The sequence below is a fragment of the Notechis scutatus genome, chromosome 1 (assembly GCF_049901735.1).
Source record: "Notechis scutatus isolate UNSWTSFEM ecotype Mainland chromosome 1, rNotScu1.2, whole genome shotgun sequence".
Classification (NCBI taxonomy): Eukaryota; Metazoa; Chordata; class Lepidosauria; order Squamata; family Elapidae; genus Notechis; species Notechis scutatus.
In genome coordinates this window covers 55,050,002-55,067,613 of record NC_142009.1, presented here as the reverse complement: position 1 = coordinate 55,067,613, position 17,612 = coordinate 55,050,002, and the positions used below count along the sequence as shown (strand labels likewise).

The 17,612-nt window shown below is 34.7% G+C and overlaps 1 protein-coding gene across 1 annotated transcript in view; it reads right to left on the bottom strand.

Moving 5' to 3' along the window:
• DNAH14 (dynein axonemal heavy chain 14) overlaps positions 1-17,612 on the bottom strand; it is a 267,453-nt gene that overhangs the window by 248,922 nt on the left and 919 nt on the right. The window contains exons 2-3 of the mRNA XM_087957091.1: positions 16,568-16,731; positions 9,583-9,713 (exon numbers count right to left, since the gene is read on the bottom strand). Of these exons, the coding sequence (XP_087813217.1) occupies positions 9,583-9,713; positions 16,568-16,731 (295 nt within the window). The remainder of the gene's footprint in view (positions 1-9,582; positions 9,714-16,567; positions 16,732-17,612) is intronic.

Below are 17,612 nucleotides of genomic sequence, written 5' to 3'. Positions count from 1 at the left end.
ATTCCAGCTAATAATTTTTCTTTTGGTTTCTTCTCCCACTTCTCCCTCTCATTCCTTCTTGAGCAGTATTCTTTAATATTTAATTAAGCCACTCAAATGTAATTCATCTATTGAATTCCATGAGTGGGAGAGCAGAACTCTAACTGCCTTTGCCTGGACCTCTGTGTTTGGACTAACCTCACTATTCAGCTTGTATTTTATTTTCTGTTTTTTTTGCCAATATGTAAGACAGAGCATTTATTTGTTGAGATTTGAAGTTGCCATTTGTTTGACCATTCTGATACATAGTCAAGATCTTTTGTAGGGTAGCAGTATTGTCTGTGGTATTGAACAGCTTTACATCATCAGCGAAGAGAACGCAATTGCTCTTAATATGATCACAGAGGTCATTTGCGTAGAGTATGAAGAGAGTTGGTCCTAGAACACTGCCTTGGGGACACCACTATTGACTATCTTACTAACAGCCAACCTAGAAAATGTATAGTTAACCACGGTATCTCCTAAGTTTTTGTATTTTTTTTCAAAAACAAGAAAGCCAATATTCTGGTCTAGAGAAAACACAGAACTGTTATTGCCAAGGGAACAATAGCCACCAAGAGACCAGGTACTATGGTCTCAGGAAGGAATCCCTATTTTTCCTACTAACCAAATGTCCTGCCTATTTACTTAAATAGCAAACTAGCATATTTCATATAAGAAGCAGGTAATGAAAATATAAAAAGTAGAATCGTTCAAATATCCAGAACTGCAATAAAAGACATGCTTCTAAGCTCAGCCATCTATCAATAAGGGATGGGAAATAATCTAGGTCTAGGAGCTTCATGCTAATACATTCTTTTAGTGGTATAGAATGACCCAGTAAGATATCTCTGCAGTGATGTGCTAGATGCTCTAGTACATAGACAAGGGTTTCAGGTCTAATGATCTTCCTAAGATTTGTGTGGGAAAGAGATAGCATTTCTTTTTTGCTCTTTTACTATTAAAATGAAACCAGGTCAAAGAATATAACCCTTTCCTGATAAACAACAATAAGACTCAGAGCCATAGATAATTGTGATGATGATTTCCATTACTGCCTTTCTGTTATATCTTCTATATCTGTTATATCTTTTAGAAAAAATGATTATTTGATTATTTCTTTCAGGTCGAAATACAGAAAAACTTCTGAATCTCCCAAGGCCTCTCTTTTCCCAAAAATCCCTTCTGGTATCTTTTTCTTCCTTCTACCTCTATTTTAGGCAACTCAATTTGCTAAATTTAAACTTCTCTAACAATCCTCATATAGCCTGAAGCCAGAGAATTTGAATCTAATAGCTCCAGCCTAGATGGTCCCTTTACTACAGTATTTGAGATTCATATTGTTTACATCTATTTGGAGTTTAACTTAAAATATATTTTATTTTTATTCTGTACAAATATTTTCACTTCAGAATCTGATTGCTATTTCCTCAACTACGGTAATAGTATTAGAATGTACCATTTTTGCTATTTCACACATAAATTATTTGAATATGTTTTAGGTGAATTATGTCAGTAAATCTCATCAATTGGAATAGATTATTAGTGCTAGATATACTACTTGATCCTAAGTCAAACTGCATATTTTGAGGAAAAGGAGAGTCATAACAATCTCTGATCAATGCCAGATTTCACAAATCAACAATAGAGGGTTCCAGCAACTCAAAGCTGGAGTTGAAAGAATCCACAATTCCAATATCATGACAAATTAAAAAGAACAGATAAATTTTCAAAAACACAAGAAGTAGACTAAAATTCCAGAGTTCTAGTAACCAAGGAATGCAACATGACAATTTTTTCTTGGCAATTATATAAAATGTACAAATGTCTATAATAGTCTTTCTCTGCATTCACTCCTTCTTCCCAATTGTTTATTTATTTATTGTTTGCTTGTTTATCAAATATATGTGGCTGCCCATCTCACAGGAAGTGACTCTGGGTGGCATACAACAATTCAATAAAACGGTAAATATATAAAGCAATCATTACCCAAAATATTATAAAGTAATTATTTTTAAAAGCATTAAAAACCATAAAAGCAGAACTAAATCAAAAAAGAACATAATAATTGGAGGGATTTTAATAACTCAGCTACCTTATGAGTTGTCCCATCCTCTGGGATCATTCAGATTAAAAAGTCCTGGAGTTTTTTTAAAAAAACTATTTTCAATTTTGTTTGTTATAAAAATAGAGACTGTGATGCTGAAGTGATGTGCAAGCAAGTCTTCCAAAGATCTCAGGAAAACCTTATTTTTTCCCCCCTGCACTGCTCAAGGTTGGTTATTCTCATATTAGATATAACCAGTGATGCTTCCTAAAGCATCATTTTGAAGATGAATCATCTGATAATTGATATTGCGGGGGAGACAGAACACAGCACTCATGGGCAGCATGATAAATGTAGGGTTCAAAACAATGAATGTAAATATTTTGATGAAGAGTAAATGAGAATAACTAGTCATGTACAGGAGAACAAATAAAAGATTTCTCAAGACATCGCTTTGTGTATTTTTCCTACCTTGGTCTTAATTTTCCCTTTTCACACTTTTTAAAGGCTACATACAAAATATAATTTCCTTCCTTTCTTCTCCAATCTAGCCTTTTTACCCCCTTGTCTCTTGATCTCCACCCTCTTGATCTCCACCCTCTTCTGTATTCCTCTTTTCTGTTGCTTTCTAACATTGTATCGATTTTTCACCTTGTTTTTCCCTTTTTGGTTGTTTTTTTAGGTCTTGAATTCTCCATTCTCTTTCCCCTCTTTCCCTTTTCTTCCCCAGCTAGAATTGCTTGTTCGTTAAAGATGGCTTCTTCTTCATCCCAATCTTCGGATAGTTTCGGGTAGTTTCGGATAAGTAGAAATCGCCATTTCTAAGAAATGAAAAACAGAGCCAGAAGAGCCCTTCCCTTCTTGTTCCTCTTCTTTTAACTTATTGAATTCAATTTTCAGTTCATCGACAAGTAATGCCATTGTGGAAAAAACTTTTTTTTTAAACAACCCAAATGTTTTTAGTCTTTCAAATAATAATTTCCAAAAGTCCCAAAGTCACCAAGCAATCCAAATACACACAGACTGTTTCATTTAGCACTTTCTTCTTTTTACACTTTCTCTTCCTGGGGTTACAGTTCAGTTGCAAAGTTCCAATTTAAAATGTATCTTTTAGAAGTCTTGTTACAATTTAGCTCTAGTCTTATAAATTCCAAGCAGCCTCCTCCAGCAAAATCTTAATATTAATTCTTTTCCTCTGCCTTCCCACTTATAACAAAGGTTTTTTTTTTGTTCAGAAATCTTTACTGTCCCCTTGGCTTTGCTTTTCCAGTTTAGTTACCTGCTGATGCCAAAGCGGGTTTTTCCGATTTCTCATTCAACAGCTGTCACCGTAAAGGGAGTTAAGCCAGCTGAGGAGGGGTTTAGCTAATTCCCCACCCCCCCAAACCACCCCCCCCCCCCCCCCCCCCCCCCCCCCCCCCCCCCCCTCCCCCCCCCCCCCCCCCCCCCCCCCCCCCCAACCCCCAGACCCCTGCCGGGTCTCCCCTATCTTCAGTTACCTCTACGGGGTAACTATAGCCCCAAATCTGGCTGGATCGGGGCACTCCAGCGGCGAGCACAACAGAAACTGCGCACGATCGCGGATTCCTGCCATCGCCGAAGCCTTGCAAACCGGAAGTCTCAGGGAAAAAGGGAAGAGAAGTTACAAAGGTTTGAAACAAGATGTAAAGAAACAGGATTTATTCAGAGATAATGGTTAAAAATATAATTAAAAAAGAGATTCTGCAAAAGTACATAAGGTTGTATTGTTGTATTTGTATTTGAAATAATGTTAGAAAACTGGAACATTATATGATTAAAAAATGGGATAAAATATTAAAAGGAATGTGTAAAATGTTTAAGATTTAATGATAGAGTTTAATTTGTTATGGATTATTGTTTTAATTATATTATAAACTTATTATTTTTTCTTATTTTAAAATATAGTATGTAGCTTTAGAATGTACTAAGCAGAATCCGAATGAAAATTATATATTATTTTAAGTGTTAAATTTAGGGGAAAGATATAAAGGTGTCATACTTCAATCAGTGATTACAGGAGAAATTTTGTATTAATGAGAAAAGATAATAGATAATTGAAACAGAACAGACAAAAGATATAAGCATAATGATTTAAATTGAGATGTAATAAATAAAACAGAATTAAGAGAGTGAAAAGAGTGAAAAGAGGGGAGAAGCTATATAGAAAATGTAGAATGGTAAATAAGATATGAAATGGTATATAAAGTGAGCATGAATTCAAATTTATGTCTGTACAAAAAGATGTAACCCGGGATTAAGCCGCTTTCCAAAAAGAAGTTTTATGTTTTCATGTTTTGTTTGTGTATGTTTGTTTATTGAAAATTAATAAAAAAAATTAAAAAACAAAAAACAAAATATAATTTCCTTGAGTTAATTTTTGGCAAGTTTTCAAATTATATGATTCTGGAAATATATGTTATTGCTAATTACATATTTAGGTTCTTGCAAATATAGTGTAATTCATTGTTATTTGTCCTTGATTCTGATTTCAATTGTAAATTCAAGCTTTATACAAAATGGTTGGATTTGTATTTTGAAAGAAATTTTTCTGTAAGTGCCAGAAATATTTTTTCTGGAAGTAATTGCTTAACTTGTAAATAACTTAAACTCTATTCAATTTCATTAATGTATAATTTGTAGTACTATTTTAATTATTAATATCCATTGTTTGTTTCTTATACAAATATGATTGCTATTCTTTTAAAATTTAATATGGAGTTAATACTGATTTTTAGTGAATTGACAGACTCTGGGGGGTATTTTATTTGCTCATTAATTACTAATTGCTCCATTCACATTGTCAATTTTACAACATTGGTGTGTTTATTTATGACTAAATTTATCTGAAGCCAAGATCACATCTATTAACTGCAGAATTCTTAGGCAGAGCATGTATCTTGCTTGTTCTCTCCTTTTTCTGCAATAGAACTCACATTTTCCTTTTGGTAAAGTTTCATAGCTACTGACTGTTACTCGCTGTTGGAGGCCAGGAGGAGAATCTTTAGTTAGAATTTTCCTGGCACATTCTTTGACAGTTCAATGAATGTTTATAAAAGAAAGGCTATTAGTTGCATATATGAGGCCCATGCCATCAAAACTAATATCCTGAATTACAGATTAATATATCGAAATTTGCAGTTCAATATATTCAAATGTTTCCCTGTCATTAATGGTCATATGTGGAAATTCTGCAAGCTGTCCTGTAAGGTAGTACAAAATATTTCATCATGGGGTATTCTGGAGTCAAAATGGACTATTCCAATTTCAGAATAGATCTTTCTAGAGCCAAATTTTAAAAATTCATTTAAATGCAGGTACGATGCGGGCAATACAAATCTTCACTAGTCTTCCAACATATAGTCTTCAGAGACAGACACTGTCATCAAGCTAATTGTTACTAAACCCCATTATTTCCATGAGTTGGCCCAATTCTTTTGTGAAATCAGCATACATATCATGATAGTGAATTCCAAAGTTTAATTACAGGTTGGTTGAATGGGTGTTTAGTCACATATATAGATTTGCCTCTCTGTACTAAGAGTTGAAGCTCATCTTCTTCACATCCCATGTGAACAAGCCATGAACCTATAAACAAATATTCTTTTTGGTTTACATAACTGCATAATAGGCCACCTTAAAAGAACATTTTCACTTCCTTTTATAATGCAGAAGTCTTTCAAGTTGATACATTAGGATTGTCATACCAAAATCCACAGAATTTAAGTTTACAAGGCTTTTGCCAAATGTAATTTCATCAGCTCCTATGAGATGTAATCCAACTTATGCCAGCAGTCCATCAATGAGATAACTAAAAACTAAATCTTTTTCATCAATATCAGTTCTGGAATTAATTTTTTATTTGTACTTTTCTTCCCCCCCCATTTTTCTGTGATCAGGAAGGATAGTTGAGTCCCTATATTCTTGAAGTTTCTTCCTAGAATTTTAAAGACTATGGTGATAACATTGTAGTTGCTCTTGTTAATATTATTGTCACAACATGTATTAGTAGACAGGTTCACTGTTAGTGGAATTTTTATGTTTTGAAAATTAGATTATTAACTCCTTAATTGTGTTTCTCACATTTCATGTGTCTGTACTTTCTGTATTTACTGAAAAGTAAGTACATGTATTTTCTATTCTTTGTTGAGTTGATCCACCATTTCCTCTATTTGTTGTTTTGCTTTCATATTTTGACACATTGTAGCTGCATTCCTTCTGTGCTTCAGGGATATTCTCCTTTCCCCTGAAGAAACTCCTTTCCCCTGAATAATTAGAGTCTACTCCTGAATTAAGTATTTTCAGAAACATCTTTATTCTCTTTTTCCAAATTAGAAAAACAATTTGTATACAACTTATTATTAATTACTGGTAACATGGGAGGAAAAAAATAAAAGGCATTGCTAACACTTTTTCTTTAAAATTTGATACATTTCCAAGAAACATAACACCAAAGTTATTAATCTAAGAAGCCCCATCTAAAAATACTTTTAATAAAGAGTTGATCCTAGAAACAAATCATTTTCAAAGGAATACATACATTTTATGAGATTATTTACTTAAAATAGTTATATTTAAAATATCAAGGTGGATAATTTTTATTTTAGTTGTTGCTAGTCCAAAACCTATATAAGAACAGGAATCAAATGACTATTTCCAAAGATATACATAATGGCTTTAACCTCTACAACAAGAAAATATCATTGGTATAAATTACTGTATTTCTTCTACAGAGGGTGTGCACATCTTTTTTTTCCCAATTTTTTTTTATTTCAATCTGCATATGCACAACAATACATTAACAGTGTGGCATCAATATATCATACATTTTAATATAGACAAAATTAATAATATCAATCATATATCTCAATGCATATATTTCACATTAATTCATAATCCTTCAATGCTTATTTTCAACCTTTCAAAACTCTCTCCAAATGCCTACCACCATATCAATTAAACATACCTAGTAATTCCATTATTCAATTTTCTCCCTGCTTTTATTTTATTTTTTAAAATAAAAAATTCTCATTTGGCAAGCAGTGGGGTTCCAGGTTTCACATCTCAATACACACATGACTATAGTTACCTGTTCATTATATTTGTTTAGTTTCATATTGCATCATCCTTATTATTGTTAAATATTAAGCTTATCTTATCCAATTCCAATTCATGTTATATTAATACATTGTCATATCTTATTTTACAATGTTATCTCAAATTCTCATCTCGTTTCTGTTGTCATTTTTCATATTACTTTTTTCTGTCACATTTGTCATTTTATCAATCCTTACCTGTAGATATAATTGTCCCCTCTGGTTAATAATTCAAGCTAACCACCTTCATTCTACCTTAATATCAATCTCCCTATCTAGTATATAACAAATATATATATATATATTTTTCTCAGATTCCGCATTATATTTTCTCAAACACCTTATAAATCATCTATACATTACAAAATACTATTTTCAATATATTCTTATACATCACAACATATTACCTTGCGGAATCTCCTTCCTTATCCTTTTTTTCCCCACCCATTATCTCTCACTCTTTGGACAATGTACTTTCTTTTCATCCTCTATTTATTTATTTATTTTTGTCAATTGCTTACAAGATAATAGGTATAAGTAAAAACATAGTTATGAATATGGATACATATAAGAAAAATAAAAAAAAATAAAAGAAACAATAGGACAGGGACAGCAGGCACGCTGGTGCACTTATGCACGCCCCCTACAGACCTCTTAGGAAAGGGGTGAGGTCAATAGTAGACAGTCTAAGGTTAAAGTTTTTGGGGTTTGGGGAAGAAACCACAGACGCAGGTAGAGTATTCCAGACATTGACCACTCTGTTGCTGAAGTCGGATTTCCTGCAATCAAGTTTAGTGCAATTAACCTTGAGTTTGTATCTATTGTTTGCTCTTATGCTGTTATGGTTGAAGCTGAAGTATTCATTGACAGGTAGGACATTGCAATGTATGATTTTATATACTATACTTAGATCGGACCGAAGGCAGCGTAGTTCTAGGTTTTCTAGGTCTAGAATTTTGAATCTGGTAGTATAAGGTATTCTATAACGAGTAGAGGAGTGGAGAACTCTTCTTGTGAAATATTTCTGGACTTTCTCAACTGTGTTAATATCAGATACATAATGTGGGTTCCAGACTGATGAGCTGTATTCGAGTATTGGTCTAGCAAATGTTTTGCATGCTCTAGTTATTAGTGTAATATTACCAGAGAAAAAGCTACGTAAGATTAGGTTAACAACTCTTAATGCCTTTTTGGCTATGTAGTTACAGTGGGCTCTAGCACTTAGGTCATTAGAGATGAGTACTCCAAGATGCTTGACAGAGTTTGGATCATCAACAAGGTCTTGACGATTCAGCCTGTATTTTATTTTCTGATTATTTTTTTTGCCAATATATAGGACAGAGCATTTATTTGTTGAGATTTGAAGTTGCCATTTGTTTGACCATTCTGATACATAGTCAAAGTCTTTTTGAAGGGTAGCAGTATTGTCTGTAGTGTACTTTCTTTTCCTCCTTTTTTGTTGCCTCCAAAATTCATCAGCAAAAGAGCTGATTTTTGTGTGCCTCTCAGAAAATAAGATGATAAACCTGTTGGCGGTCCCTGAGAGGAAAACCACACCAATCCCATCCTTAAAACTACCAAGCCCTCTAAAATGGTCCAAAAGTATGTCACTCAAAATTGGCCATTCTACTGCTAAAAGTCATAAACTTGATATAAGACTATTTGGGAGGCAATTAGGAGCTTTCTAAGGGATGAAAATGAAATAATTTGCTTTGCAGAGGCTTTCTGCTCCAATTCTCTCTGTTAAAATGTAAATTCCCATAAAATGTAAATTCCCAAGTTAGCTCTGTTCTTTTTCTTTACCACCACTCTTCTGGTACCATTTGTGGCCTTCATCTTGTCCTGAGAACAAATTATAGCATCTCTCCCAAGAAAAGTCACCAATTCCTGCCATGGTTGCTTCAGAATAATTGCTTGCTTCAGAATAATGACTAAAGAGAGTATAGCATATGTCAGAAGAAAGTTATTTTAAGAAAATAGTTTGCAGTACAAAATATCTAAGGAAACTATATTACAGGAAAAAAAGGTTGCCTTAAGAATTGTCCAGATGCAAAATGAATCCTCCTTTATGCTGACCACAGTACTTGCACATAACAATTCAAATCTACAGCCAGAAAACTTGGGAATGGGGGGACTCTATGGCAGGCCTATCAAATGTGGGCTGGATACGTTACGTGCAAGCCATACCCATCCAGGCTCCACAAAGGCAAAAAATGTTGTGATACATCACAATCCGGCCCATGACGCAATCAAATTTGACACTCATGCTTTACGGCATTACCACAATAAATAATTCTTACAATAGATGGAAATGTATAACCAAATTACACACATATAATACAAAATAACAGAATGAATCTTAAACAAAAAGAATAAATTGACATGAATTATAAAGAAAAATACCAGTAATGGGATCTTCCGAAAGTTAGCCACATCCTGCGATTTAACAAATTCACAAGGTGGTAATAATGTCTGCCAGTTAAGTTTATCTCTGAGTCTCAAAATATGCAAAATGGCATCATCATTAATGGGACCTAGAACAGAACAGAACCAATCAACATATGTTGTAAGCATGACCTAAGGTAACTCTCTGAAGTTATACTTAAATTTCATCAGTGTTAATTAATTTCAACAAATTAGGATATTATAAGTTATTATACAACACAAATGCTTCCTCCTTCAAAATAAAACTGAAAGCATAATTTCTAATATAATTCTTTAAAACAAACTCTAATGCATATTAATCGTTTTCTTTATTTGGAAAACAAAGAAACCAGATAGCTAAAAGGAAAAACAAGTGTTTCTAGCTCTGATAACGAAGAGGAGAAAGGTGAAGAAGGCTGTGTGAATTTGGTTGAGCTCAGTTGTATCACATGACTTAGGATAACATTTGAAAGTAATCATTAGGTTATGTCAATATAGGTAATGTAGTGACTTTTGATCTTCAGATATATGTTTAAATACCGTTTTTCTAAAAAAATAAGGCCGTGTTTTTTTTTTTTGAACCCAAAAAAAAAAACCCCGGGCCATGTGGCCGGGTTACCCCCCCCTCCCCCCCGCGGGCCGGGGGGGGGGGGGCCGCCTGGTGTGTGTCTCCCCCCGGATGTTTGGGCGAAGCGCGAAGGCAAACACCCCCCCCCCCCACCCCCCCCCCCCCCCCCCCCCCCCCCTTTTCCCTTTATTTTATTTTTATTTTTATATTTGTTTATTTTTTTTAAAATTCTTAAAACCCCCTCTGAATTCCCCTTTGGGGTGGCGGTAGGGGGTATCAAAGTGTAGATAAGTATGAATTTCATCATAGTCAAATTATTAAAAATGAGCCACTTTTGAAGTAAACAATTCTTCAGCTATAAGGATAGGGAAAATATCTCCATCCCATGCCATTCAGGAGATGGGGTAAAGATCTTGATCGCGTATCTGGAGGCTGTGAGAATTTGAAAGGATGAAACAGACTTGGAATGAATACTAATAAGAAAAAAAATCCAATTTATTCAGGAACCTACCAAGATAATTCAATATTTAGCTTTGGATAGGATAGCATTCCATCTCAATGAACTGATGTACAATTTGGGAGCCTTCCTGCACTCTCAGTTCTTGATAAGCAGTACTCGATCCTTTGGGCAGCTGATTTACCATTCCTAGACATTCCTAGTCTAGAAGATTCTTAAACCTTATAGCTTGGGCCCTTGTTTTGAAATTATCTACACCAGATAGAATAAACCTGCCTAATATAAGCAGGCTGAGAGTGAAAAATGAAGATTCCCAGCAAGTAATGAGAATGTCACATCTTGCTCATTGTGAAACATTTAGGTCATTCAGGAAAGTAATAAAGACTGAACTTTCAGAAATCTTTGCAAAGAAGTGCAACACAAACTTGAAAGCATGTACAGTTAGCTGGATGATCAGCTGACCAAGCATTAGATGGTTGCTATTTTATTATTGTAATTTTGTGCATTTTTAAAAAATACCTTATAATTCTAAGTGTTCCTATATGCAGTTTGATATAATATTTAAGGTACTGGCCCAGAGGTCAGGAGATTGAGTTCTAGACTTCCATTAGGCATGAAAACCAGCTAAGTGACTTTGAGCCAATTACTTTTTCTCAGCCAAACCCACCCACAAAGTTGTTCTGGGGAAAATAAGATGCAGGAATATTAGGTATATTTACCACCTTGAATTGAAATGTACAAAAAGAATGCAATAAAATAATAATAAGCCCCCAATGAGGCACTACTTTTATGTGATTGTAGTGCTTGTGTGCTTTGAGGAAGATGAGAGCTACACCAAATGTTCAACCATATGGAAAGTTCTCACCAGAGGATCCAAATGAAGAGTGTCTCTCCCATTAAAATATGATGAGACATAATTTACAGAAACCTATAAAAGCTTTGTCAAAGAATACCTAATCAAGAAATACCACCTAGAAACAAGGGAGATTAAGGAAGAACTGGAAATAAAGCAGCAAATAACAGTCAAAAGGATCGGCAGGTATGAAGCTCAATTTGCAAATTATAGGCAGAATCTCCAATTTCATCCAATCAGAAACATTTCTATCAATCCATCAACAGAGTTTGCAGTGAAGTGAACACCTGGCAAGAAGAAACAGTGCAGTTCCAGGTGCAGTTATGGGATAACCCAAAGAAATGGCAAGAATTGTTAAAGGAAGTGGTTAAAAATAATAAAGAAGCTGAAATGAAAGATCTTTGATAACAGCAGAAATGGTGGGAAAAAAGAGAAAAAATGAAGAATTGGTCAGCACTAGATCTACACTGGTTTCACTTCACTGATCTACACCCACTGGTTGCTAAGCAATTTAACTACAAGGAAATGAAATTGAAGAGCGGCTAACATCTGGAAAAATGTATTTGATAATGAAAGAATTAGCCAAAGGGGCAGCACCAGGCAACTACAGACCAACTAACTTCTTACTAACAACTTTCAAATTACTAACTGGTGTGCTAGCTGAGTTCAACAGCATCTAGTTGAAAACAAGCATTTAGAAACAAATAAAGTTATAACTAGAAGCCAGCATGGATTTGTTAAAAACAGATCATGCAAAACCAATCTTATTTCATTCTTTGACAAAGTGACAAAATTAGTAGACAGTGAAATGATGTGGACATAGTATACAAGCAAGGCATTTGACAAAGTAGACCTCAATCTACTTCTTGGTAAGGTAGAAAAATGTGGGCTAGACAGCATCACTACCAGTTGGATTCATAATTGACTGACAAACCATACTCAACAAGTTGTCCTGGGACTTCCGGTTTGTCGGCTTCGCGAGCGGCAGGGATTCGTGAAGCTGCGCGATCCCTGCTGCGCTAGCCGCTTTTGGGGCTCCGATCCGGATGGGTGCGAGCTAGGCTGCCCTGCAGGGGCAGCTGAAGGTAGGGGATCCGGAGAGGGGTTTGGGGTGTTGCAGACCCCTCCCGGCCGGCAGAACCCCTTTTCCCAAGACGTGTGCAGCGGCGGTCCGTAATGGCCGCCACAAAGAAGCTGGCAGCCGGGTAAGAATGCGCAGGAGGAAGTGGAGAAAGTTTTTGAAAGGAGAAAGTTTTTCTTGGTTCCTAGGACTCTAAGACATATTTAACAAAATTCCTGAAAAGTATGACTTTCTGAATGATACTTTCTAGAAGAGAAAAAAGCGGCAGTTTGATGGTGCTGAAAGGAAAGCTTACCCTCTTTTCCTATGGAATAAATAAGTGAATATTAAGAAACCTTTTTTTTTTTTAGGTGAAAACTGGCTTTAAGCGATGAGTGGGAAGAGAGAGGACTAAAAAAAAAATATTTGTATGCTAAGACTTTGTTGGAGGAGATGCCTTAAGGATTTGAAGACTAAAATATATTGCAATAAGATTTTAAGAAACAGATTTGGACTTTCTTTTTCTCTGATTGATACTACCCCAGGAGGAGAAAGTGAGAACCCTGCCTTGGTTTGGACTGATTGATAACTTTGGGACTGTTTTATTTTTTTCTTTGGAATATTCTGGTTGTTGTAAGAAGAAAGAAGGGGAAAAGAAAAGAAAAGATTTATAATGGCTCTTTCTATTGAGGAACTGAGAAAAGATTATGAACAAGCAAAAAAAAATGGTAAAGCTGGTTTGAAAGAAGCCTTCCTTTTTTAGAAATGGCGCTTATTAACTATCAACAAACATTACAACAGATGAAGACAGCAGAAGAAGAAGAAGGAGAGGAAGCCATTTTTAATAAATCTCAGAACTCGACCAAGAAAGAAGGAAGAGGGAAAGGAAGAGAAATAAAGGACTTAAGATTTAAAAAACATTTAAGAAAGGGAAAAATAAGGTGCAAAATCAATATAATGATAGTAAACAAAAGGGAAAAGGAATACGACAGAGAAGGGAAGCCAGTAAGGCAGAGGCTAGAAGAAGGGGGGTAGAAAGGTTTGTTGGGAGAAGAAAGAAAGGGAAAAGGTGGAGAAAAGCTACAAAGTTTTGAAATTAAATGGGAAAAAGGGAATCTTTTTAGGGATAAAGGATAAAGTATAATTTCTTCAGAGAGATTTTGCAAGGTACATAAGATGATATTGTAGTATTGTATTAGAAATAGAAAACTTAAATGGTTTAAGAGTTGATGAGATTAAAATGTTGAAATGTTTAATAATGATTGGTTTTAAAATTTAATAATATGAGGGGAGGTTTAGAATATTGAGTTTTAATTAAAGAGTTTAATAAGATTATGGTATTGATGTTATTATAAAATTTCTATTATAGTATTTGTTTTTAATATTTAGATCTATTGTTTAACTATGTATTTAATTATTCTGGATGTACTATTCAGATAGAATGTACCAAGCAAAATCGGATTGGGTATTGGGCGTTATTTTAAAGGTTAATTTGATTAATTTAGTGGGGAGATAGAAAGGCATCATACTCTGATTAGTGATTTCAGGAGAAATTTCTTTTTTTTTATAAGGAGCGAGACAAAGGGACAATAAAGAATGGACAAAAGATACAAATATAATGACTCAAATTAAGATGATTAATTAAGATAGAATTAAGAAGAGTGAAATATGTGGAGAAGTTAATATAGAAGACTTAGAATGGTAAATAAAATAAGTAATGATATGTAAGATGAGCATGAATACAGTTGAAGTCCATGAAGAGAGAGATACCTGGGTCCAAGTTACTTTCCAAAAAGATTTTTTTATGTTTTGTGTGTTGTGTGTATATGTTTTTTTGGGGGAGAATTAATAAAACCTTGCAGAAATATAGAATGAGAATAATGGTAACTAAGTCAGAAAGAAATAGATGAAATAATAATAATAAAATTGAATAAGAGTAAAGAGAAATAAAGAGAAATTGGATAAGAGGTTTTTGTATGTTTATATGGAAATGGTTTAAAACAGAATTATAGTTTATCTGACTTGTTAAATTTATAATGGAAAAAGGTTTAAACATGTAATGGATAATGATGATTTGTGTGTTTTGAAAATTAATAAAACTTGTTTTTAAAAAAAACACAAGTTGTCCTGTAGCAGTACTAGATCTACATGGAGGGAAGTAGGCAGTGGGGTACCACAAGATTCCGTCTTTGGCCCAGTAGTCTTCAACAGCTTCATAAATCACTTGGATTAGGGAATAGAAGGGGAACTCATCAAATCTGCAGATGACACTAAACTGGCAGTAATAGCCAACACCTCAGAAAACAAGTTCAGGATAGAAAAAGATCTTAACAGACTTGAACAACAACAACATGAAATTTAATGTGAAGAAAAGCAAGGTTTTACACCTAGGCAGGAAAAAACCACAGATGCAAGTACAGATTAGGCAAAAACAGTAACTGTGAGAGGGACCTTGGAATCCTAGTGGACAATCACTTAAACTGAGCTAGCAGTGTGTGGCGGCAGTCAAAAAAGCTAATACAAAATACAAAAAAGCTAATACAAACCTTGATTGTATAAACAGAAGCATAAAATAAAAATCACATGGAATATTAGTACCTCTTTATAAATCCTTAGTAAGATCACACCTGGAATACTGCATTCAGTTTTGGTCACCACATTACAAAAAAAGATGTTGAGACTTTGGAAAAAGGACAAAGAAGAACAATTAAGATGATTAAAGGCCTGAAGACAAAAACATATGAAGAACAGTTGCAGAAATTGGGTATGGTTAGTCTACAGAAAAGAAGAACTAGGAGTCATGATAGCAGTATTCCAGTATTTGAGGGGCTGCCACAAGGAATAGGGGGTCAACTTATTTTCCAAAGCACTAGAGGGCAAGACAAGAAGCAATGCATGGAAACTTATCAAGGAGAGAAAACCTGAAATTAAGGAGAAATTTCCTAACAGTGAGAACAATTAACCAGTGCACTGAAAGTAGGATACCAGGAAGGTTTACTGAGTATAGGAGAGGTCAGACTGGCCTATAAGAAAAACAAAATGAAGAATAGAAAAGTGGCAAGGTGAAGTCAATACATAAAAAGTCGATACATAGTCAATACATAAAAAATAGCCAGCAGTTAATAACAAGAGCTGGTAATGGCTAAGATTAGGAAAGTTGAAGGAAGAGACATGGAGGCTAATTCTGGTTGCACAAAACCTTAAGTATGAATACACACAAAGTCAGAATTGAGAAGATAGCAACAGAAAGCAAATGCCACTTCTGCAAAGAAGTTGAAAAAACAGTGGACAACCTAGTTAGCTGCTGCAAGATCACACGAACTGGCTAGAAACAAGGGTATGACAAAGTAGCAACAATGGTGCACTGGAAGATCTTCAAGAAATACCACTTATTTGCCAGCAAGAAATGATAGGACCATAAAATAGGAAAAAGAAAAAAGAAAATGAAGACAATAAAATGCCCTGTGGACTATATAATTTAAACAGACACTTGTGACATAACACTCCAGACTTAACAATTGTCAATAAGAAAAATAAAAATGTATGGATAGTGAAATTGGCAGTGCCTGGAGATAGCAAAAGAGAAGAGAAAGAACTGGAGAAGATAACAAAATACAAAGACCTGCAAATAAAAATAGAACAACTGTATTAACAGAAAGCAAAGATAGTATCAACAGTAAGAGGCACCTTGGGTGCAATCCCAAGACAACTGGAGCACCACTTGAACACCATCAGCCTTGACAAAATCACCATCAATTGCAAAAGGCAATTTTACTTGGAACAGTTTAACATAATCAAACATCAATGTCTGCCCATCCCAGATCCTTGGGAAGGTTTTGATAGATGGCTGACAACAAACCAAATAACATTTTTATTTGATTATATGCTATAAACTTATTTTCAACTCCTTGTGATCACACATATATAATTGAATAACAAAGGATAAAAACTAGAAAAATAGGTGATATTTTTAATATTGCTGGCTTCAATAACATTAATGCCATATTTGGCTTTTGATGTACGTACCAGTTTTATCATATGAAGGAGATTTTCTCACCCTGAAAGGTTTGTGTTCACCACCAAACTGAAATTTCATGCATGTCCTTGTATGGCAACTTAGCTGTACTGAAACAGCTTGACTGTCTGTCTTTTTCTTATCATCTGTAACAGCCAATATAAATTCATAAGCACTGTGATTATGCGAAAGACTAGAAGATACTATTTATCTAAAATCATTATCACTCTTGCATTTAATATTCTCTTTGTTATGTCGGGTAGAATTTAACACTATTATCTTTTAACCACAACCTTAATGGAAACAGTTTGGCACAATTGTTGTATCTAGTGAGCAGCAAGTCATTTCATAGTTTCCCAGATAGCTATAGTTTCAGAAGCTTTTGCACAATTCATTAGAACCCAAGTGTTCCTTGCACCAATTTTAATATTTTATTTTCTTCATCCTCCGTTTTCTCATTTTATGTTATGTGCTTCTTTTCTATTTTACCTTCTTCCTCATCTGAGATCCAAATCCAGAACAGAATTTGTGACAGAATAACTCCAAACAACTCTGATTCTGTAGACCTGGACAAAATTGTCCATTTTTTGACATGCAGTATATGGGCTGCCCTTAAAGAGCATCTGAAAGCTTCAACTGGCTCAAAAGCTGAAGGGACTGTTATACATGCTCCTCAATCAGCATATATTACACCATTGCTACATGAGGTGTATTAGTTGCTGGTGCTTCTGGCCTAAATTCAAGATGCAGATAGTTACCTAAAAACCATTCATAGAGCTTGGTAAATTGTCCGTCCTTGCATGTGTCTTCCTACTCCATCATAACTGGCAGGAGAAGCATGTTTCAAGTCTTCCCTATTAAAAAGGGGCCGCCTAGCTAGGATCCCAAAACCTTTTTCTGTCCCTGTACCTGACCAGGGGAACATCACCAACAACGTGTCCTCAACCCTCTAGGCCTTTAAGTTCTTAGCATTGGGGTCAGCATGCATGGCGGAAGTCCATGGAATGGTTGACAGCGATGGTGGTTTTTAGCTGCCAATTTGCATTTTATTTTGTG